This window comes from Macaca thibetana, chromosome 11 (genome assembly GCF_024542745.1).
Source record: "Macaca thibetana thibetana isolate TM-01 chromosome 11, ASM2454274v1, whole genome shotgun sequence".
In the NCBI taxonomy this organism is placed as follows: domain Eukaryota; kingdom Metazoa; phylum Chordata; class Mammalia; order Primates; family Cercopithecidae; genus Macaca; species Macaca thibetana.
The window spans coordinates 421,781-445,586 of record NC_065588.1 but is presented as its reverse complement, the minus strand read 5'-3'; the positions used below and the strand labels follow the sequence as shown (position 1 = coordinate 445,586).

Genomic DNA, 23,806 nt, shown 5'->3' with positions numbered 1-23,806 from the left:
GGGAGAGAGTGAGGTGTTGGCATCACAGAGAGGAATGCCAACACCTCAGGACAGGATGCGGGTGGCTTGTGAAGAGAGCCCGAGTCAGAACTCCTGGAAACACCAACACTGGTGGGACAAGCAGAAGCAGAATCAGAGACCAGGAGCAGGCAAGTGCACCAGGTGCCGAAGTCAGACCAGGACAGAGACCGAGGAAGCAGGGAGAGCCAGAGGCAGTGCCGGTGCATGCTGGCACTGACAGGGTGTGGTTCCTTACCCTAGCCTTGTCTCTTGTGTCACTCTCCAGGCTGGGCCGGCACCGGATAAGCTTCTGTGGAAAACAGCTGTGTTCTCTGTGTGCAAACAGGTTCTCTTGCTTGTTTTGTATCAAAGCAATGAACTCCTAAGGACTCATGATCAGCGCTCAGGAGGCAAGGGCAGGAGACTGGGTGGGAAGCACCCCCAGAGGAGAGGGGTTCGGGAAGTTAGAGGGCAGCCTCGTCCGACTGACTCAAGGTGAAATATAGAATCTGGTCTGGCGCCATGTCTCACACCTGTAATCCTGTCACTTTGGGAGGTCGAGGCAGAAAGATCGCTTGAGGCCAAGAGTTTGAGACCAGCCTGGTCAATATAGCGAGACTCCATCTCTATGTAAAATTTTAAAATAAATAAATAAACAAAAGTGTTGGGGGGGAGAAATACTGAATCTCAAAGATGAGGACAAAGTAGTCAGGCTTCAGGAAATGAGCAGAGAATACGTAGAGAAAGAAGAATTTCCTAAGGTCATTTTTTTGGGGGGAAGGAGTTCATTGCTTTGACATGAAACAAGCAAGAGAACCTGTTAGCACACAGAGAACACAGTTATTTTCCACAGAAACTTATCGGGTGCCGGCCCAGCCTGCGGAGTGACACAAGAGATAAGGCTAGGGTAAGGAACCGCCTCTCTAAGTAAAAAGAAAAACCCAGGCACACCGGTTCAATCTGCACTGATTACTGAGCTTTGGGCCAAATGAAACCTTACAAAAATGTGCATGACGATACTCCTTAGGCTCATTCCTGTTCGGGATCCCTCTACTTAATATTTAATTATCCTGCAAATGCCAAGGCAAGGTTGCCAACTAAGAGACTCTGGAAGAGTCAACATAAGCAATACTGAAATGTTCATTTAAAATCAGCACTGCTATCGTTGAATGCTGAGGATGTGGCAACTGTGAGCCAAAAGGGGAGGAAAATGTCACAAGTCAACACAAGGCTAATCACAAATATCGTGGTCCAATCTAGAATTCCCAGGACTCGCTAGCTGCAGACTAGTCAAAAAGGAGTGAGTCAATGATTGGGGATAAACTGGGCAAAAAGTGCGTAAAATCACTGTATTATTCCTTAGAACTGCATATGAATCTACAATTATCTAAAACATAGAAAGATGAGCTGAATCATCAAGGAGAATAAAATAAATATTTGTCCAAACTGGAAAAAAAAAAAACATATTTAGCAGACCAACTCAAGATGCATCTATTATAATGACATATATATATATATATATATATATGTCTATTCTGTTCATGTGTCAACACAATTTATTTATTATTCGTATATTTTATTTTTTTATTTTTTTTTTTAGAGATGGGGTTTCACTCTGTAGCCGTGGCTAGAGTGCAGTAGCCTGATCATAGCTCACTGCAGCCTCGACCTCCTGGGCTCAAGCAATCCCCCAGCCTCAGCCTCCCAAGTAGCTGGGGCTATAGGCGTGCACCACCACACCCAGCTAATTTTTTATATTTTTGGTAGAGATGGAGTCCCACTGTGTTCCTAGACTGGTCTCAAACTCCTGGCCTCAAATGATCCTCCCACCTTGGCCTCCCAAAATGCTGGGATTACAGGCCTGAGCCACCGTGCCCAGCATTAATTTTTTGAAAAATAGAGTGGCTGGCTCAGTTTGAAAAAAATAGGCCATGCAGCTGAAGAGGCAAAGAGAAAGAGAGCTAATATCTGCCAACAGAAACAATCGTAGCTGCCACTTGGAGGTCGAGCTCCCAGAAGGCTATTCTGGCAAGGATGGTGGGTTTCTCAGCGACAATCTGACCCCACAGTCACCTACATAGGTACCTGCGTTCACTTAGATGTGAATATTCTCATCTGGTAGTTTCCCCCAGGAAGAGCATCATCTGCAAACTGAGGGATTTCCTACACACAATAACACGGGTGCATTGTGGTGTCATCTTCAACGTGAGGCGATTAAGTAAGTAATCTCTAGAAGTCTAGGTTGTGTTCACGTTGCTTTTTGTGTGGCTAACTTGAAAATAAGCTACCAACCAGTCCAGGAGTGGAATATTTCACAGCTTAAGCTCATAAAGCAATGTTTTCACGTAGAGATTTAAAACCCCCCTTTCAAAATGTTGTCTTTGCAGGGCCTCCCTTCACTTTGCAGCCAAAGCCTCCTTCCAGTTCTGTCTCTTCACCTCCTTTTTTTCTGCTGGTCTACCTATTCTAGGTCTTTTTTGGCTCTGTGCCCTTACCGACTTAGGAAGTTAGAAGGGCAGAGGAAGCAGACTGTGACTTGCTGAGATTCTAGACATTTTCTCCCTGGCAGGCAGTTCAACTCAATAAATCCTTCATCAAGACCTACTCCTAACAACTCTATCCCTTGTCTCTTGTCAGCTCCCTCCAATCTTTCCAGCATTCACTCTTCTCCTCAAGCTCCCCGTCACGTCAGTGCCCTATCTCACTTTCAGGGGAGGGTTTAACTTTAGTTCCTCCGTGAAAACAGGGTAGTTACCCCTTTAGAGTTATTATACCAGCTCATCTGCTCTTCCTGCGCCCATCAGTACCAGCGCTCATTCTCCCCGGCGTCTTACCTAGCAACACCTCTCACTCTTCTGTCTTCAGTTCCCTCCTCTGGCTTTTCCCTTTCAGCCTACAAATATGGTGAAGTCTTCCCCAGCCTAAAACTAACAAAACTCCTCTCCTTGGCTTTATCAACTTTGAAGCTATTTCCCATTTTCCTTCTGGCCTCATCCCTCAACCGAATATAAGCCAACTTCCATCTCTATTTCACGAAGTTGCTCTAAATTCAACTGCTGCTAAATCCCCAAACCTCAGTTCTAATTTACATGGTTCTTCTGGAGCATTTGGCAATGCTCCCAACCACTGGCTTCTAGAAGTTCTCATTCCCTGAGCTTCCAGAACACCACGTTCTTGTTATTCAGATCATTCCTTCCTTACTGGCTACCCCTCCTCTTACTGTGACGGTTTCCCCTCTTTGACCCTCTTCTCTTCTTATTCTGTATGCTTTTCATCTCGGATCTCATCCGTATCCAATTACCTTTTATATATTAATAATTCCAAATCTTTAATACTAACTTATCTTCCAGGTCTCTATTCCCAAATTTACTAGAAACAGGCTGCTTCTCCTATACATTGAAGCTCACTTAATGGTGTCACTGGACACGTGGTACCTCAAGCCAGAAACTTTGAAGTTAGAGAATTATCTTTTTTTTTTTCCTTTGAGATACGGTCTCGCTGTGTTGCCCAGGCTGAAGTACAGTGGCACTATCGTAACTCGCTGTAGCCTCAAAGTCCTGGACTCAAGCAGTCTTGCCTCCTTAGCCTCCTGGGAGCCAGGGTCTCACTACGTTAGCCAGGTTGGTCTCGAACTCCTGGGCTCAAGCGATCTTCCCACTTCCTTAACTCTTCCCTGACTCTCACATGTCATCCATCACCAAGATAGGATGACCATTCTACTCCTAAATGATTCTCAAATCTGTCCCTTCCTCTTTATTCTCAATGTCTCCCTTAGCTTAGACTCTGAATTTCTCTTCTGGATGAGGACAGCAGCCATCTTTTTCCTTCTGTCCCTAGACACAGTGAGTGATGATAGTGCAATCTGCTGTGTTGCAAATATTACAGTAAGTCTCAGTAGCCCAACTAACGTGATGCGGGTGGAGAGGCAGCGAGAATCATAAGACTGGACCAAAAATAACATAGCCAGAGGCTATTTTATTTTGTGAAAAATCACGTAAGTTTCATGGATAAAAAGGTGACTTATTACCAAGTTACTCGTATATATGGTTAAAAGAAAGTTTAAAATGCAAAGGAAATGACGATGATGACGCTTTTCCAAGATCTTTGGCACTATCCTTTGATTTGTTCCTGCAGATACCGCAATACATCCTAGTATGAAGTGATTGTGCCTTAGCTTGATCTGAAGTACAACGATTGACCAGGAAATAAATATTTCATATATTTATTATTTCATGGTCGTTCCTATCCCCCCTCACCTCACTTTTTTTGAGACAGGGTCTTGCTTTGTAGCAGAGGTGCAAACACGGCTCACTGCAGCCTCAACCTCCCAGGTTCAAGTGATCCTCCTGCCTCAGCCTCCCAAGTAGCTGGGATTACAGGTGTGCACCACCACACCCAGCTAACTTTTGTATTTTTTGTAGATGGTTTTTTGCCATGTTGCCCAGGCTGGTGTGGAACTCCTGGGCTCTATCAAAGCCTCGGCCTCCCAAAGTGCTGAGATTACTAGATTATGGGTGTGAGGCACCACACCTGGCCCCCTTGCCCCTGATTTTTAAGAAATGAGTTTGCATTTCAAATTATGTTTCATGCGCGACTTCGTGTCACAAAATATTTAAGTTGTTTTTCTCCAGTTTTAAGTAATCCCAAACATTTTCAATTGATTCAAAGGGTCTTGGAATATTTAGCAGGTTTGCATAATTGTATTAAATGAAATTTCATGCTATTTATGTTGTGTATTACATAACTCTGTCTCCTGTACTTGCATTTCCCTAAACATTCTGTTTTTCCTTGTCTTCATACATGTTGTCCCTCTGCCTACAAGGTCCTCTACCTACAAAGGTCCAAATTCACTTTTGAGGTTCAGTTCACATGCATCTCCTGCAAGTCACCGTCTCTGTTGCTTTCTATCCTGCACACCCACAGAACTGCACTTCATTACTGAGTTTTTCTGTTTATCTTCCCCACCAACCTTGGGAGCACAGGTATTTTACTGTTCTCTGTAAACTTAAGATCTAGCATAATTTCTAGAACATAAAAAGCACTTAAGGGGCCAGGTGCAGTGGGATGCTTGTAATCCCAGTGTTTTGGTAGGATGAGGCAGGAGGATTGCTTGAGGCTAGGAGCTCAAGACCAGCCTTGGAACATAGTGAGACTCTATCTGTACAATTTTTTTTTTTTTTTTTGAGACGGAGTCTCGCTCTGTCGCCCAGGCTGGAGTGCAGTGGCCGGATCTCAGCTCACTGCAAGCTCCGCCTCCCGGGTTCACGCCATTCTCCTGCCTCAGCCTCCCGAGTAGCTGGGACTACAGGCGCCGCCACCTCGCCTGGCTAGTTTTTTGTATTTTTTAGTAGAGACGGGGTTTCACTGTGTTAGCCAGGATGGTCTCGATCTCCTGACCTCGTGATCCGCCTGTCTCGGCCTCCCAAAGTGCTGGGATTACAGGCTTGAGCCACCGCGCCCAGCCACAATTTTTTTTTTTTAATTAAGTGGGTGTAGTGGCATGCCCCTGTAGTCCTAGCTACTTGGGAAGCTGAAGGGGGAGAATTGCTTGAGCCCGGGAGTTCAAAGTGGCAATGGGTTTTGATTGCACCACTGCCCTCTAGCCTGGGCAACAGAGCAAGAGACTGTTTCTTACAAAAACAAAACAAAACAAATAGCACTTAAGAAATAAATTGCTGAATGAATAAATGAATGGTATTAAATACATCATGGAATCTGATTGGCAGTGGTAAGCAATTGGTAAGTCAGTTGAAGCCAAAATACAGATAATAGCTAATTGTAACTGAATGCCTACGATACGTGCCAGACAAAGTCATTCCATGGAGGTTTTTTTTTTAACTGATATAGGCTGGGTGCGGTGGCTCATGCCTGTAATCCCATCACTTTGGGAGGCCGGGGCGAGAGGATTGCTTGAGCCCAGGAGTTCAAGACCAGCTTGGGCAACACGGCAAATCCCTGTCTCTATAAAAAAAAATTACAAAAGTTAGCTGAGCATGGTGGCACGTGCCTGTAGTCCCAGCTACTCAGGAGGTTGAGGTTGGAGGATTGCTTAAGCCCGGGAGGTTGAGGCTGCAGTGAGCCAAGGTTGCGTCATTGCACTCCAGCCTGGGTGACAGTGAGACCCTGTCTCAAAAAAAAAAAAAATTGATATATAACCCACATACCATAAAATTCACCTTTTTAAAGCATTCAATTTAGTGGTTTTTAAAGTATATTCACAGTTTGGGAAAAGAAACCTTGTACCCATTAGCAGTCACCCCTTATTCCCCCCTCTTCTCAGCACTTGGCAATCACTAATCTCCTTTCCATATGGATTCGCCTATTCTGGACGTTTCATGTGTACGGGAATCATACAATATGTGGCCTTCTGTTTCTGCCTTCTTAGCAAAATGTTGCAAGGTTCCCCGTGCAGTAGCATGTGTCACTACCCCACTCCTTTCCATGACTAATATTCTGTTGTATGGATATACCACACTCTGTTTCTCCATTCACCAGCTCATGGACATCTGGATGGTTTCCACTTTTGGTCTATTATTAATACTTCTGTGAACATTTATGCACGAGATTTTGTGTGGCAGTATATTTTTATTTATCCTGGCCATGTACTGAAGGAGTGGAATTGCTGGGTCATATGGTAACTCTATGCTTAACTTTTCAAGGAACTGCCAGACTGTTTTTTGAAGGGGAAGCATCATTTTACATTCTCGTCAGCAATCTATGGGGCCTCTAGTTTCTCCACATCCTTGTCCACACTTGTTACTTTTTGATGATAGCCATCCTAGTGAGCATGAAGCCGTATCACATTAGTTTCCATTTCCTTAATGATGTTGAGCATCTCTCCATGTACTCATTGGCCATTTGTATAACTTTTTTGGAGAGATGTCTACGCAGATCCCTGGCCCATTTTTGAATTGTGTGTTTTTTAATTCTGTTGTAAGAACTCTTTATATACTCTGGATACTAGATTTTCTCTTTCTTAATCCTCACAGTCACCCTGCTGAAACAGGTAGCTTTTCGTCTCTTTTACAGATGGAGACTAGAGCCTGGAGAATTTTAGTAAGAGGTGTGATTGAGTCTAGATCTGTGATTCTCCAAAGCCTGTGCCCTTTCCACTATTTTATGCTGCTTCTTGGTGATAGAGTTTTAACTGACCATGAGGTTTAAAGAGGGCCACACCAGTGGGTGGTTAATATAAAGATGAATGTTATGGAATTGAGACCAGGATGTTAGAAACACGATCAACCGATTGCTGAAGTCAATGGCAGTAGGTCTCAGAGTCATTTGTAAGTAAGTTGGATTATATGATTTTTTTTTTTTTTTTTTTTTTTTGAGACGGAGTCTCGCTCTGTCGCCCAAGCTGGAGTGCAGTGGCGCGATCCTGGCTCACTGAAAGCTCCGCCTCCTGGGTTCCCGCCATTCTTCTGCCTCAGCCTCCCGAGTAGCTGGGACTACAGGCGCCCGCCACCTCGCCCGGCTAATTTTTTGTATTTTTAGTAGAGACGGGGTTTCACCGTGGTCTTGATCTCCTGACCTTGTGATCCGCCCACCTCGGCCTCCCAAAGTGCTGGGATTACAGGCATGAGCCACCGCGCCCGGCCAGGATTATATGATATTTAAAGTTGCTTCTTACTCCAAAATTCTCTAACTTAATACACCTTTTTGTTTTGCCAGCAACAACAAAAGTAATGGTCAGGAAAAGCCAATTCCCTAAGTATCAGGACAGAAGGAAGAATCATCCATTCCCGTACATCTCTCTAAGGCCTGGGAACAGGGCACTCTAAGAATTTTTGTCCCAATTTATCAATGGAAAAAACTGATCTGCTATCACAGACTTTTTCAAGAAAAGTAATAGCTTCTGCCCGCAGTACAATCACCACCTTCCTTTACACATCGTTAACAATTGTAAATATGAAAACCTGGGTTCTCTCCTTTGTCCTGGGTAAATCAGAAAGATGCTATCTTGAGCAAAGACCAACTTACTACCAAGAGGCTTTCTGGGTATGGAAACAATTATTTTGTCCCAAATGCAATTTGCCTAAAAACGGATAAAGTTTTAGTGTCATCCCCTTTGGGCTACTTTGTTATCTCCAACACTAGATGATTTCAAAGGAGTCGTTTAAAAAAACTTGTGGGCTGGGCATGGTGGCTCACGCCTGTTAGCCCAGCACTTTGGAAGGCTGAGGTGGGTGGATCACCTGAGGTCAGGAGTTCAAGACCAGCCTGGCCAACATGGTGAAACCCTGTCTCTACTAAACAAACAAACAAACAAACAAAAATACAAAAATTAGCAGAGCATGCTGGTGAGTGTCTGTAATTCCAGCTACTTGGAAGGCTGAGGCAGGAGAATCACTTTAACCCGGGAGGCGGAGGCTGCAGTGGGCCGAGATCACGCCACTGCACTCCAGCCTGGGTGATAAGAGTGAAACTCTGTCTCAAAAAACCCCCAAAAAACTTGTACACTTGCACAAAACTGCAGAGGCCATGGAACAAAAAAGTAAACTGAGTTGCGTGAGTCATTAACGAAGCATGGACATAGTATTGAGAAGAAGTTACAGAAAACTCAAAGAGAATCTTTTGAATGAAATATTTTATTGAAAATAGTTAATTTAAAATCTATACATAATTTTTCAAAAGCTGTGTTACTGATAAAAATATCAAACTTTCCAAACAAGGATCATTTTAGTTTCATTCACCCTTGCCAAAGTGTCTCCTTAATTTTTCCAGATGGACATTTTGTTTGAGTCTCTAGTGCCCTCTGGTGAAACACCATGAAACTGCCCAGAAACGTAATTCAGGCTCTGCTCACGACGGAAGGTGAACTAGCAGAATGAGCGCCTATTCCAATGGGACAGGTTGCGATGTGCTGCCTTCTCCCCCAGCTCAGGAAAACCGCAGCCTCTGTCCGTGCGTCTCTCTCTTCAGGGAAAGTATTCTTCCCACGGACACTCCACCAAGCTCACCGCAAAATACCTTCCTCCTAAGTTTTTATCATCACTGTCTTCTAAAAAACAAAAACCTGTTGATACAGACGGGATAAATAATGAAAGCCTCCAGGTCATTCAGGACCAGGCCCCTACTCCCCACAAATGTTAAAAGGACAGCAAAAATGATAAAGCAAGCTGAGCCTGCGAGAAAAGCTTTCCTAGTGGTCCCTGATTCTTCACCCTGTCTTCATAATAATCAACACCATCACTCTAGTCAACTCAGGTTTCCATTTTCTGGCAGCAGATGACCTTGTCCTCAGGTTTCAAGGAGCACACCTCTTCTAAATGGGGGCCATTTCCAAAAGTAGACATCAACAGAGTCTCAGTTCATTCTCCAGACCAAACACTTTCGACTTAAGATTCTTCAGTTCTCCTTGTATCTTATGTGCCCGTCTATTGCTGTCACGGACCTCACACAGAATGGCAAGATCCTGGTTTGCCCGGACATTAATTGTTGCCTAGGGATTTGAAAAAAAAAAAAAAAAGAAAGAAAGAAAGAAATGATTATGGCATATGCCAGGGGAGAGATGTCGGTCAAAAAGACACAGCTCTGTTAGCTCCTTTTTATGAGATTTTGAGTACACAGGATAAATGCCATCCTTAGTTTGTTCAGTGGCTAACTAAAGAAGGAAAATGTAGAATTAAAGCAGAAATCCCATGAACATCCTTCCCGTACAATAAAGGAGCCTTGAGCTAGAGATCAATGAACAATGAAAGAGGAGTAAGACAGGCCAGGATAAGCAACACCGCTGGTAAATTTGTCACAGAATGAAAGCAGGCCTCTCCTCTTTTCTGTAACTAAGCTTGTTTGGAGCTCAGGCTAACTGGCTAAATCTCATGAAGAAGGCTCTTGAGGCAACTTGTATTCTAAAGAACTGTGTCTGCCGGAAAAAATCACTCTATCAATCAATTACCCACTTTCCCCAACTGCAAAATAGACATGATTGTTTAATCTGCTTCTTGAATTAGGAGGGATGACAATTTCCGTTACGTTTAGCTCACATCGAAGTATTAATGATGCAATCATTCAGTGATTTCAGGGTATTTTTATTTTCCCTCTAGCATGTACTTGAATTGATTTTCAGGGAGGCTTCCAGACGGTGATCTGTTAGTGTCTGTCAGCACGGAAACAACACATCCTTCTTTTGAGGAGCCTCGTGACCACGTTCCCTCACTTACACCTCTTTTCTCCCTTGTGGCAACCCAGGCCCAGCAATTACCTTATACAACATTTGCTCCAAGTCTTTCAGTTTCTGTCGGAGAACCTTAATATCTGTCTTAAAGCCTTCTACTTCCAAGATCCGTCGACGCTCCAGTGCCTCATAGCGTCTTGTCATTACCTGTAAACGCTTCCCCATCTTGTTAGTGCGATCCTAAACACGGGGAACGGGAGGCATTTATGAAGGGGAGGGAAGCGTTTTCCCCAGCCGTCGGCGCTTCCTACTCCGTTGTAAATGGAAGATAATTTTGTACCTTGAAGATCTCTCTCCTCATTCCCTCTTCCTCACGAATTCGGGCAAGTTCCTCTTCTAAGGAAATGCACTGCTCTTGGTACATACCAGACAGCTTTTTCTCTTGGACTAACTTATCTTTTAGGGACTGCAAGTCAAAGGGACAAAAACTATGAACACTCAGTTCTACAGTTTAGGTAATTCAAGTAGCACTTAGGCAAAGAAAGAAAGAAAGAAAAGAAGGGATTTCCAGAGGTACAAAATGAGTTAAGGAACCAGACGACAAGGAACTTTGAGGAACATCTGAAAATCTCCTACTTCTAGACCAGTTTCGTAAGCCCCGTTTCTAATGTGTACAGAGTAGAAATTCAAACAAATACTTTTGGCTCTGGGAAGAGTCAGATAATGGACCTCAGAAGCTGTCCCAAGTAAGACATTACAATATATGTTTTTAAAAAGGAAGAATTATTAACAACAACACTTACTATACATGCTGTATTGAGCAGTTAAAATGATCTTTTAAAAACCCAAATCAGGGCCGGGCGCGGTGGCTCAAGCCTGTAATCCCAGCACTTTGGGAGGCCGAGACGGGCGGATCACAAGGTCAGGAGATCGAGACCATCCTGGCTGACACGGTGAAACCCCGTCTCTACTAAAAAATACAAAAAACTAGCCGGGCGAGGTGGCGGGCGCCTGTAATCCCAGCTACTCGGGAGGCTGAGGCAGGAGAATGGCGTGAACCCGGGAGGCGGAGCTTGCAGTGAGCTGAGATCCGGCCACTGCACTCCAGCCTGGGCGGCAGAGCGAGACTCCGTCTCAAAAAAAAAAAAAAAAAAAAAAAAAAAAAAAAAAAAAAAAAAAAACCCAAATCAGATCATGTTACTTCTTTCACACAGTCCTTCAAAGGCCTAACACTGTTGAGGGCTAAGTTCACACTCTGTACCGTGATGCACACGGCCCTCCACGACTGGCTGCTGCCAACCCTGGCTTCTTAAAGGGCATCCACTTCCTCCTTATTCACTCCTCTACACCCACGACGACAGCCGTCCATTTCCTTGAACATACTCCAGGGCGTATAAACTTGCTTTTCCCTCTGCCAGGGATGTTCTTCCTCAAGGTCTGTATGGCAAGCTTAGTCCCATTTTTCAGGTCTCAGCAAAAACACCAGATATGAGACAGTGTCCCTGTGCGTTCCTTCTGTTAATACAACAGACTTCCGGCAACTACATATAATCTTCATGTAATTCTTTTACTCCCTTAACACCACATTTTTATAATCTATAATTTTCTTTTTTTTTTTTTTCTGAGACGGAGTCTTGCTCTGTTACTGGGCTGCAGTGCAGTGGCGCGATCTCAGCTCACTGCAACCTCTGCCTCCCAGGTTCAAGCGATTCTCCTGCCTCAGTCTCTACCCAAGTAGCTGGGATTACAGGCACCCACCACCACGCCCAGCTAATTTTTTGTATTTTTAGTACAGACAGGGTTCCACTGTGTTGGCCAGGCTGGTCTCGAACTCCTGACCTTGTGATCGGCCCACCTCGACCTCCTAAAGCCTTTTTTTTTTTTTTTGAGACGGAGTCTCACTTTGTCACCCAGGCTGGAGTGCAGTGGCATGATCTTGGCTCACTGCAACCTCCGCCTCCCAGGTTCAAGTGATTCTCCTGCCTCAGCCTCCCGAGTAGCTGGGATTACAGGCACCTGCCACCACGCCCGGCTAATTTTTGTATTTTTAGTAGAGACGGGGTTTCACCATGTTGGTCAGGCTGGTCTCGAATTCCTGACCTCAGGTGATCCACCTGCCTTGGCCTCCCAAAGTACCAGGATTACAGGTGTGAGCCATCGCACCCGCCCTAATCTATAATTTTCTTAGTTATTTGTTAATGTTTCTGTTTTTTCTCACCATTAAAACGTAAATACCATGAGGACAGACCTTGTTTAGGTTACTGTAACTCTAGGGCCTAACCCATAGCAGGAGTGCAGTAAATATTTGTGTTTTCTGTTTTTTGTTTTTTTTTTTTTTTTTTTTGTGAGACGGACTCTCGCACTGTCACCAGGGCTGGAGCGCAGTGGTGTGGTCTCGGCTCCCTGCAACCTCCGCCTCCCGGGTTCAAGCAATTCTCCTGCCTCAGCCTCCCAAGTAGCTGGGATTACAGGCGCCCATCATCACGCCCAGCTAAATTTTTTTTGTATTTTTAGCAGAGATGGGGTTTCACCATCGTTGGCCAGTCTGGTCTTGAACTCCTGACCTCGTGATCTGCCCGCCTTGGCCTCCCAAAGTGCTGGGATTCCAGGCGTGAGCCGCTGTGGCCGGCCAGCAGTGCAGTAAGTATTTGCTGAATGAATGAATGAATGAATGGACAAGGCTAATATTTTAAATCCCTAAGCGCTATAATGATCAGCTGTTCTTCGAAACCTAGTTCTTGAGGCAGCTGCTACCAGAGCTTTCCGCACTGAATGGACCTTACGTTACAAACTGTAGGTTCTTTGGAATTCCTTCAACTCTCCCAGAAAAATAAATAACTTATTTAAGACATAAGGACATTACCTTAATATATTCACTTTGAGCATGATGACTGTCATGCATAACGGGCAACACTTTTCCAATTTTATCTTCTTTCTTCTTACACTGCACCCGGTATTGCTTAATCTTTGACATCAGATTATCTTTTTCAAGCATCCATGACTTCTCTTTACTTTGGTTTTCAGATCTGAGTTGCAGAAAATCTTTGGTGCTTTCATAGAGCAGCTCTTGGGTGTGGTGAAGACTAGGAACGAAAGTACAAATGCAGACATGAGGATGCACACACAGCACACCTGAAAGCAAGGATCATTCCAAAATGGAAGAGAATGGCTCTTTTTAAAATTGTGTAATATATAAATTTTGTAAAATATTAGCGGCTGTAAAAATCGGATCACTGGCAATCTTACAGGTTTTACTGGGCAAAGTATAATGTATCTACCCATGCGCACTGGTTCACAGACTGGTCTTTACAGGTATTTCCCTGAGTGCTCATGATTAGAAGGACTACAGGACTACAGGGATATTTACACATAGCCTGCGTAAGTATGGACCATTCCTAGGAATCAGACAAGGAAGAACTAAATCATGGTGTTCTGACAAGTTAATACAAATTCTATAGTATCAAAACCAGCTTTGCTTTTGTGTATGCTGTGCTCCATGTAGAACTGCCTGTATCAAAATCTTATCCTTTGTTTATTTTATTTTATTTTTTTTGAGACGGAGTCTCGCTCTGTGGCCCAGGCTGGAGTGCAGTGGCCGGATCTCAGCTCACTGCAAGCTCCGCCTCCTGGGTTCATGCCATTCTCCTGCCTCCGCCTCCCGAGTAGCTGGGACTACAGGCGCCTGCCACCACGCCCGGCTAGTTTTTTGTATTTTTTAGTAGAGACGGGGTTTCACTGGGTTAGCCAGGATAGTCTCGATCTCCTGACCTCGTGATCCGCCCGTCTCGGCCTCCCAAAGTGCTGGGATTACAGGCTTGAGCCACCGCGCCCGGCCTGTTTATTTTATTTTATTTTATTTTATTTTTTATTTTTTTTTTTTTGTTACTTAGTTTTTATTTCATAATCATAAACTTAACTCTGCAATCCAGCTAGGCATGGGAGAGAACAAGGAAAACATGGAACCCAAAGGGAACTGCAGTGAGAGCACAAAGATTCTAGGATACTGCGAGCAAATGGGGTGGAGGGGTGCTCTCCTGAGCTACAGAAGGAATGGTCTGGTGGTTAAGATAAAACACAAGTCAAACTTATTCGAGTTGTCCACAGTCAGCAATGGTGATCTTCTTGCTGGTCTTGCCATTCCTGGACCCAAAGCGCTCCATGGCCTCCACAATATTCATGCCTTCTTTCACTTTGCCAAAGACCACATGCTTGCCATCCAACCACTCAGTCTTGGCAGTGCAGATGAAAAACTGGGAACCATTTGTGTTGGGTCCAGCATTTGCCATGGACAAGATGCCAGGACCTGTATGCTTTAGGATGAAGTTCTCATCTTCAAATTTCTCCCCATAGATGGACTTGCCACCAGTGCCATTATGGCGTGTGAAGTCACCACCCTGACACATAAACCCTGGAATAATTCTGTGAAAGCAGGAACCCTTATAACCAAATCCTTTCTCTCCAGTGCTCAGAGCACGAAAATTTTCTGCTGTCTTTGGAACCTTGTCTGCAAACAGCTCGAAGGAGACGCGGCCCAAAGGCTCGCCGTCGACGGCAATGTCGAAGAACACAGTAGGGTTGACCATGGCTAGTAGTACAGGACTTTCCTCGGCGGCAGCGTCTGCAAAGCAGGCCTGTTTATTTTAAAAAGAACTTTTTGTTTTTGACAGGGTCTTGCTCTGTCACCTAGGTTGGAGTGCAGAGGCACAACCATGGCTCACAGCAGCCCTGACCTCCTGGGCTCAAGCAATCCTTCTGTCCCAGCCTCCTAAGCAGCTGGGACCACCTCCCAGGGCGTTTGCCAGCTCATTAAAAATTTGTGTGTGTGTGTGGAGACGGGGTCTCGCTATGTTCCCTAGGCTAGTCTGGTCTGGAACTCCTGGGCTCATACAATCCTCTCGCCCCAGCCTCCCAAAATACTGGGATTACAAGTGGGAACCACTGCACCTGGCCTCCTTTTTAAAAAATCAACTTCCTGTACGAAGTCATTTTCAACAACTTTAGCCTATTTTAATTCCTCCATTCTCTGAAATTCCATCCCAGTGTTAATGTTCGCTTGTCTTATAATTCAATACTTGCTCCTCTGTCACATTTTAACTGTCAACATGCACTTTTTCCCACCCTGAGAGAAAGCATATACCTTATTTACTGCTTATTTTTGCCCCAATGCCATGAGATTGTCAAGGATAATACTAACTACTGGACATACACAGGCAGTTAACAGATTCTTGACGACCCTTTCCTCAAATTTAGAAATAGACAATGTTTCTATCTTTAAAAAACAATATCCTTGGAAGTTAGCAACTCATCAGTTTAACATTATCCCCTAGAAAAATGCTATACTGAATGATCTAACTGCTTGCAAGAGTATTAAATACCATGAAGCAATCACTACAGTTTTCTACTGAACAAATAATGTCAGATCCAATTATTTTCATGAGTAAAAGGGCACACAGATACGAGGAAAATGGTAGCATAGTGCCAAGCACACAGTAAATGTCACAAGATGAAGTATACAGGCAGGTATGTGTGCACGTATATAAAGACAGAGAGATTCCACTCAGTTACCACACGGATCTCTCTCACTTTCAATGAGTTATTTTAATCTGTCTTACGTTACGTTCTCAATCTCAAACGGGGAAAGTATGGGCTTGTTAAAATACAAGTAGCTTGAAAGTGACACCCGAAGGGCAGTCATTAATGGCCTTGGATTTCTTCTTAGGAAGATCTGTCTAATGGAAGGAACTGATCACGTGCTCAGATATGAAGATAATGCTAAACAAGGAAGGTTATTGATATTCTGGAAAACAGATATAAAATTACAAATTACTGTGACAATTTAAAAATATCTGTCCCTTAAAAACAAAACCCAATGAAAAGTCAAGATGCTATATACTTAAGTGCAAAAACAGTAAAAATAAAAATGAAGATAGAGAAATACTGGCCCAATGCAAACACACTATACTATGTTAAAAGAGACATAGCAGGCCGGCCGCGGTGGCTCACGCCTATAATCCCAACACTTTGGGAGGCTGAGGTGGGCGGATCACCTGAGGTCAGGAGATCGAGACCAGCCTGGCTAACATGGTAAAACCCTGTCTCTACTAAGAAGGAAGTGTCAGAAGGTGCTGCCGCGTAACAAATGTCCGATAAACAACAGCTGTTATGATTAGTCTGGCTGACGCACAAGGCGAACTACAGCAACAGGGGAGGAGCTGAGGCTGAAGGTTTATTTGGTGTCAGATGATGACGTTCCTAAAAATTCATGCTAAGATATCAGGACTTTATCATAAGGTAAATGGAGACTATCAAATATTTTTAAGCAGTTGATAATTACTAATAGAGGAACTAATTCATAGTAGTGAGAAAGATATAAGAACACAAAAGGCTGGGTGCGGTGGCTCACGCCTATAATCCCAGCACTTTGGGAGGCCAAGGCGGGTGGATCACGAGGTCAGGAGATCGAGACCATCCTGGCTAACATGGTGAAACCTCGTCTCTACTAAAAATACAAAAAATAATAATAATAATAAATTAGCTGGGTGTGGTGGCGGGCACCTGTAGTCCCAGCTACTTGGGAGGCTGAGGCAGAAGAATGGCGTGAACCCAGGAGGCAGAGCTTGCAGTGAGCCGAGACTGTGCCACTCCACTCCAGCCTGGGCGACAGAGCGAGACTCTGTCTCAAAAAAAAAAAAAAAAAAAAAAAAAGAACACAAAGGATCAGCAATAGGAACAATTTAAACAAAGGAATAGAGTTTGAATTAATGTACTAAGAATGAGAGTTCAGGGCTGGGCACAGTGGCTCATGTTTGTAATCTCAGTGCTTCAGGAGGCTGAAGTGAGAGGATTGCTTGAAGCCAGGAGTTCGAGACTAGCCTGGGCAACACAGCGAGACCCCATCTCTACAAAAAATAATAAAAATAAGCCAGGTTTGGTGGTATGCACCTGTAATCCTAGCTACTTGGAAGGCTGAGGCAGGAGGATTGCTCGAGTCCAGGAGCTCAAGGCTGCAGTGAGCTATGATCATGCCACTGCACTCCAGTCTGGGCAACAGAGTAAGACCCTGTCTTTACTGGAAAAAACAAAACAAAACAATCAGAGAGGAGATACTTTCCTGAGTGCTAACTTCAGGTTATATGATTAGAAGGACTACAGGGATATTCACACATAGCCTGCGTAAGTATGGACCATTCCTAGGAATAAGACACGGAAGTACTAAATCATGGAGATCTGACAAGTTAACACAAGTTCTACAGCATCAAAAACAGCTTTGCTTTTGTGTATGCTGTGATCCATGTAGAACTGCCTGTATCAGAGAGCAGAGAAAGGACTTGAGAGGGTTTTTAGGCTCACAATCCATAGGGTTTGGAATTAAGGAATAAGAAAGTTAAGAGCTGAAGATGATCCTGTGGTTTCAAGCCTGGGAAACTGAATACATGTGATGTCATGAAACTAAATGAAAAGAAGAAAGAAGTAGTAGGTTTAAGATGGGGATGAGAGTATTTATTGGGAGAAACAAACAGTGTGGTTTCAGTAGTGGTAAATCAAACACATTCAACTGAGAATGTCCTTATGGCATTAGGTCTGGCCACTGGAACTAGGCAAAAGGGTGAAGGGGTTAGACGGGTAGAAGAACCAAGAAAGACAGGTGCTGCAGAAATCAAGGGAAATGAATTACAAGGAGGGGCTGATCTGTGATGCCAAACATGCAAGAAGATACTACGTATAATAAGGACTGAACAGAGATATAACTGGTCTCAGAAGTTAAGAGGTCGGCCAGGGCTGGGCGCGGTGGCTCACGCCTGTAATCCCAGCACTTTAGGAGGCTGAGGCGGGTGGACCACCAGAGGTCAGGAGTTCGAGACCAGCCTGGCTAACACGGTGAAACCCCGTCTCTACTAAATTTACAAAATTAGCTGGGTGTGGTGGCGGCGCCTGTGATCCCAGCTACTTGGAAGGCCGAGGCAGGAGAATCATTTGAACCTGAGATGCAGAGGTTGCAGGGAGCCGGGATCAGCCTCTGCACTCCAGCCTGGCGACAGAGTGAGACTTAGTCTCTAAAACAAAATAAAAAAGTTAAGAGGTCAGTGGTGACCCCAGAAAGGGCGTGTTTAATAAAATGGGGGGGTGAACCCCAGAAAGGGCGTGTTTGATAAAATGGGGGGGTGAAGCCAGACTGCAGAGAGGTAAAGAAAGGTAAGCAGGTTAGGAACAAAAACAATGAGGACAGAGTTGGCCATTTTTTGTTTTTATTTTTTCAGATTTTAAAAATAACTTTTATTTTTTAAAAGTACGTGCATTATAGGAAACTAAAACACATAAGAAGCAAAGAACAAAGTCATCCACAATCAGAATCGCTTTACAGTTTATAAAGTTTACAGGACACTCTAGTTCCTGCGTGTATGCAGACACGACACCCCATTTTATGAGATTGATATCATACAATATGTATCGTGCTGTTTCATACATCAGAGATATTTACAGTTCAAAATCCCAAAGCTATATGAGTATTCTGATAACCAAGAATACACTATGCCAACTCAATCTGTTAGAAAAAAATACAATCCTGCCTTTCTTGGGACAGAAATTTCATAGAAGCCAAAAATGACAACACATCGCTAGATAAAAGCACTGGCAGAGTTCCGATTAAAACACTGAGTGTGCAGTTTTTTGGTGTAGATATGTAAACTCATGTTTTCCATATTCATGAAGGGGCAAACAAAAGAAAAGGGCTCTACGACACTGAGTCAGACAGTGTATATATCAGTGGATAAAAGAACACTTTTTTTTTTTGAGGCAGGGTCTCACTCTGTCATCCAGGCATGAGCGATTACAGGCGTGAGCCCGGCCTAAGAACGCTTCTTAACCACCAGAAGCTAAAATACCACAGTAGATTAACAGGAGCACATGAAATACTCATCAGCTCTTCAACGGCATGCCTGGAACAGCGAGATACTCACCTACGTAGAACCAGGGGTTTCTGAGGAAGACAATTTTTTCAAGGTTCCCTTTAGTTCTATGACCTGCTGTTGTTCAAGTACAAAACGCTAACTTTTAAGTCACTCAGAAAAATAAAATACCTGTTAGGTTCAGCTTTCTTAGACACTCACTTTTTGGTTAGCTCTTTGATTTTGTTCTGATTTCTCTGGTGCTGAACTTGTATTTCCTCAAGGTGAATCCGTCTATCCTCCATGAGCCCTTCAATTTGTTCTCGAGCAAGTTTGGTCTGCTCTCCCAGCTGAGCCTGCAGTGCTTCCACCTAGACAGGCCAAAAAGGGGTGAGGAATCCAACCCTACTTCCACTTACTTCATACCTCTAGGAAAACTGAGCCTTTCTCCAGAAAAATTAAAAAACAAACAAAAAAATCTCACTCCTAATCCTCTTGTTCATTTCAAGACAAGGTCTTGCTCTGTCCCCCAGGCTGGAGTGCAAGGGGCGTGATCATAGGTCACTGCAGCCTCAACCCCATGGGCTCAGGCAGTCCTCCCTGCCTCAGCCTCCAGGACTACAGGTGTGTCCCACCACACCCAGCTAATTTTATTTTTATTTTTTGTAGAGATAGGATCTCACTATGTTGTCCAGGCTGGTCTCGGACTTTTGGGTTGTAGAGATGGGATCTCACTATGTTGTCCAGGCTGGTCTCGGACTTTTGGGTTGTAGAGATGGGATCTCACTATGTTGTCCAGGCTGGTCTCGGACTTTTGGGTTGTAGAGATGGGATCTCACTATGTTGTCCAGGCTGGTCTCGGACTTTTGGGCTCCAGCAATCATCTAGCCTCGGCCTCCCAAAGTGCTGGGATTACAGGCACTACCATGCCCGGCCCAGTTCCTCTTAATGTCTTATAAATGGGGTTAAGCTATACAAGAGTAGATTCTTTGTCCAAACGAAACCCAGCATCTACATCACACAAACAAAGCTACAAAATCGTTTCCCCTACCCTGTGATTTTTGGCTTTTCACTATCTCCCTTGACTGCCTCCCTTTAAGACACCCTTCCTGCCCAGAAGCAAAATGACTCTTGGTTTTTGGTTTCAAAAAGTACAGCAAAATGAATATAAGGTAATTTCCTTCTCTGTGTCTGGCTATCACGACTCCACATGGAGATAGTAGCCAAAGGTACAAACTGTCATTAAATCAACAGAGATTTAACCTAGTAAGGACAGAAACTTCAGTGCAATCAGATGAACAATCATGGTTCCAAATGACACATAATAACCAGGAGGTAAGAGAATAGTTCATTACTTTCCTAGACTTTAGAACCTAAGCACTAAATAAATGAATATACCACCAAACGTTGATCTGTCAGCATAGACAAGCTTCCCTCTGCAATCTCTGTATATCCCCAGGCCAGTGGATTCTTACTTTGTAATGGTTTTGGTGGACGGGGCTTAGTACATTGAACTGAAGGTTTAGAGTAGCACTTTTAGCATGTTCAAATAGAAAAGGATGGTTTTAAAATAAAGCTCTTGGAAATTAGGAACAATCTCAATTTTCTCAGTCACATGAGGCTTAGATGGAACCTGTGTGCAAGGAGATGCTTATCACACGATACTGCGGGTACGTTATATAAAGCCAAACTTGTGGATAAAAGCCACCTGGGTCTGCCAAAACACATTCTTTACCTGCAGGATGAGTGTCTGCACGTCTCTTTGGTAATGTTCAGAACTTCCTCTTCTCTCGCGCGATGGTCTTCTTTTGCTTATTTTAGGATCTAAAATGGAAAACAAAATCCGTCAAGAAGGTTTTACCCGGCTTCTCTGTCTGCTATCGAAGCATCCGCATTTCCCGCGCCGGGGAGTTCAGATTCGTTTACCTGTGAGGGACGGAAAGGAAGACGACGGGAAACACCATAACCACAGTGCTTAACTTTTCAAACAGGAATCTGTCAGGGAACTCTGCAAGATGTCACCTAAATAATCCTACTCATCTTCTGGCAGAATCAACCACTAAATTTTCCTTAGAATCAATCACTAAAATAGTTGTGTCTACTTTCTTAGTAAAATACTATTTAATCAGAATAAGGCCAGGTGTTGTGGCTCATGCCTGTAATCCCAGTGCTTTGGGAGGCCAAAGCAGGACAATCACTTGAAGCCACGAGTTCAAAACCAGCCTGAGTGACACAGTGAGAACCCCTCCCAACACAAAATAAGGTAAAATACAATAAATTAGCCAGGTGTGGTGGCATATGCCTGTCGTCCCAGCTACTCAGGAGATTGAGGTGGGAGGGTCACTTGAGTCCAGGAGTTCAAGGTTACAGTAAACCGTGCTCATACCACTGTACTGCAGCCTGGGTGACAGAGCCTGTCTCAATCAACCAATCAATCAATCAAACAGAATAAGGAATAAGAAAAACAAAACTTAAACATTTTGGTTATGGCATATCACACAATTTTCAAAAGACAAGGTTATTTTAAAGATAAGGAATGCTAAAAATTGAACTGAGCAGGCCAGGTGCGGTGGCTCACGCCTGTAATCCCAGCACTTTGGGAGGCCAAGGCAGGCGGATCACCTGAGGTCAGGAGTTTGAGACCAGCCTAACATGGAGAAACTCCCTCTCTACTAAAAATACAAAATTAGCCAGGTATGGGGTGCGTGCCTGTAATCCCAGCTATTCGGGAGGCTGAGGTAGGAGAATCACTTGAATCTGGGAGACAGAGGCTGTAGTGAGCGGAGATCACGCCACTGCACTCCAGCCTGGGCAACAAGAGCAAAACTCCATCTCAAAACAAAACAAAACAAAACAAAAAGACACAATTGAACTGAGCAAAATTTAATTTCTTGGATGGTTCAAGAAGCTCATTAAGACATTAGACCACCAAAGGCATCATTATGAACATCAATTATCACTGTACAGTAGGGAAAACATTTCCAATTGTGTACACTGTGCTTTTTTTTGGAGACAGAGTCTCGCTCTGTTGTGCACTGGTGTGATCTCGGCTCACTGCAAACTCCGCCTCCTGGGTTCAAGCAATTCTCCTGCCTCAGCCTCCCAAACAACTGGGATTACAGGCACCTGCCACCATGCCTGGCTAATTTTTTGTGTTTACATCGGTTTTGCCATGTTGGCCAGGCTGGTCTCGACGTCCTGACCTCAGGTGATTCACCCACCTCAGCCTCCCAAAGTGCTGGGATTACAGGTATGAGCCACCGCGCCCAGCCTGCCCTGTGATTTTCAATTCTGCATTGATGAGAATTTCTAATAGGTTATATGTTTGTTACCTGCTTTGAAAGCTGAAGATTCATTCTGCTCACGTTCACCTACAGCCTGGATAGTCCTTTGGAGAATGGTGACCTAAGGAAGCAAACACTGGTATTGAAGTAGCCTTCCTATAAACGTAATGTTTTATTTTTCAGCCTTAGTTCTGCAGATTGAACGCTGTAAGTTAAATTTGTCAAAACTGATATGATTATATAAGGATGTCATACATATGAGAGACCACACAAGCAAAGTAACAAACCGGATAAAACCCTGTGTTGACAATATAAACTTAAAAAAGTTGGCCGGGTGTGGTGGCATGTGCCTGTGGTCCCCGCTACTCAGGAGGCTAAGGTGGGAGGGTCGCTGGAGCCCAGGAGCTCAAGGCTGCAGTGAGCTATGATCGCTCCACTGCACTCCAACCTGGGCAACAGAATGAGACTTTGTTTCTAAAAAAAATAAAAACAAGGCCGGGCATGGTGGCTCACGCCTGTAATCCCAGCAATTTGGGAGGTCGATGGGGGAGCAGATCACCTGAGGTCGGGAGTTCAAGACCAGCCTGACCAACATGGAGAAACTCCATCTCTACTAAAAATACAAAATTAGCCAGGCGTGGTGGTGGGTGCCTGTAATCCCAGCTACTCGGGAGGCTGAGGCAGGAGAATCATTTGAACCCAGGAGGTGGAGGTTGTGGTGAGCCAAAATCGCACCATTGCACTCCAGCCTGGGTGACAAGAGTGAAACTCTGTCTTGAAAAATAAATAAATTAATAATAAAAATAAATAAATACATAAATAAAATTCCAGGGCTATTTGGTAATATATGATTAAAAACAAAACCAAGAACAGCTTGGGGCACAGTGGTGCACCCCTGTAGTTCCGGCTACTTGGAAGGATGGTGCTTAAGCCCAGAAGTGTGAGTCCAGCCTAGGCAACAGGCCAAGACCTCAGCTCTAAATTGTTTTTATTTTTATTTTTATTTTTTTTTTAAAAAGCAGCTCTTTGGCCGGGCGCGGTGGCTCACGCCTGTAATCCCAGCACTTTGGGAGGCCGAGACGGGTGGATCATGAGGTCAGGAGATTGAGACCATCCTGGCTAACCCGGTGAAACCCCATCTCTACTAAAAAATACAAAAAACTAGCCGGGCGAGGTGGCAGGCGCCTGTAGTCCCAGCTACTCGGGAGGCTGAGGCAGAAGAATGGCGTAAACCCAGGAGGCGGAGCTTGTAGTGAGCTGAGATCCGGCCACCGCACTCCAGCCTGGGTGACACAGCAAGACTCCAAAAAAAAAAAAAAAAAAAAAAAAAAAAGCAGCTCTTTGGTGGGTGTGGTGGCTCACGCCTATAATCCCAGCACTTTGGCAGGCCAACACGGGCAGACTGCTTGCGCTCAGGAGTTCCAGACCAGCCTGGGCAACATGGTGAAACCCCATCTCTACAAAAAATACAAAAATTAGCTGGGCGTGGTGGTGCACATCTGCAGCCCCAGCTGATTGGG

The 23,806-nt window shown here is 44.2% G+C and overlaps 2 protein-coding genes across 4 annotated transcripts in view; both read right to left on the bottom strand.

The window, feature by feature from the left end:
• Positions 1-8,572: 8,572 nt before the first annotated feature.
• Positions 8,573-23,806, bottom strand: part of CCDC77 (coiled-coil domain containing 77) — a 38,372-nt gene continuing 23,138 nt past the window's right edge. For all 3 annotated transcript variants that reach the window (XM_050747078.1, XM_050747080.1, XM_050747079.1), the window contains 7 exons: positions 22,335-22,407; positions 20,738-20,826; positions 19,225-19,373; positions 12,981-13,200; positions 10,458-10,583; positions 10,205-10,357; positions 8,573-9,442 (listed from right to left, as the gene is read on the bottom strand). In XM_050747078.1, coding sequence (XP_050603035.1) covers positions 9,296-9,442; positions 10,205-10,357; positions 10,458-10,583; positions 12,981-13,200; positions 19,225-19,373; positions 20,738-20,826; positions 22,335-22,407 — 957 coding nt within the window. In that variant the 3' untranslated portion in view covers positions 8,573-9,295. The remainder of the gene's footprint in view (positions 9,443-10,204; positions 10,358-10,457; positions 10,584-12,980; positions 13,201-19,224; positions 19,374-20,737; positions 20,827-22,334; positions 22,408-23,806) is intronic.
• LOC126930256 (peptidyl-prolyl cis-trans isomerase A) lies at positions 13,987-14,751 on the bottom strand. Its single transcript, XM_050747123.1, has one exon. The coding sequence runs from the start codon at positions 14,698-14,700 to the stop codon at positions 14,203-14,205; it is 498 nt and encodes a 165-aa protein (XP_050603080.1). The 5' UTR covers positions 14,701-14,751; the 3' UTR covers positions 13,987-14,202.

What these genes read in the sequence shown, in the direction of transcription:
- LOC126930256 (XM_050747123.1), bottom strand. Translation starts at nt 14,700, where the DNA reads ATGGTCAACCCTACTGTGTTCTTCGACATTGCCGTCGACGGCGAGCCT.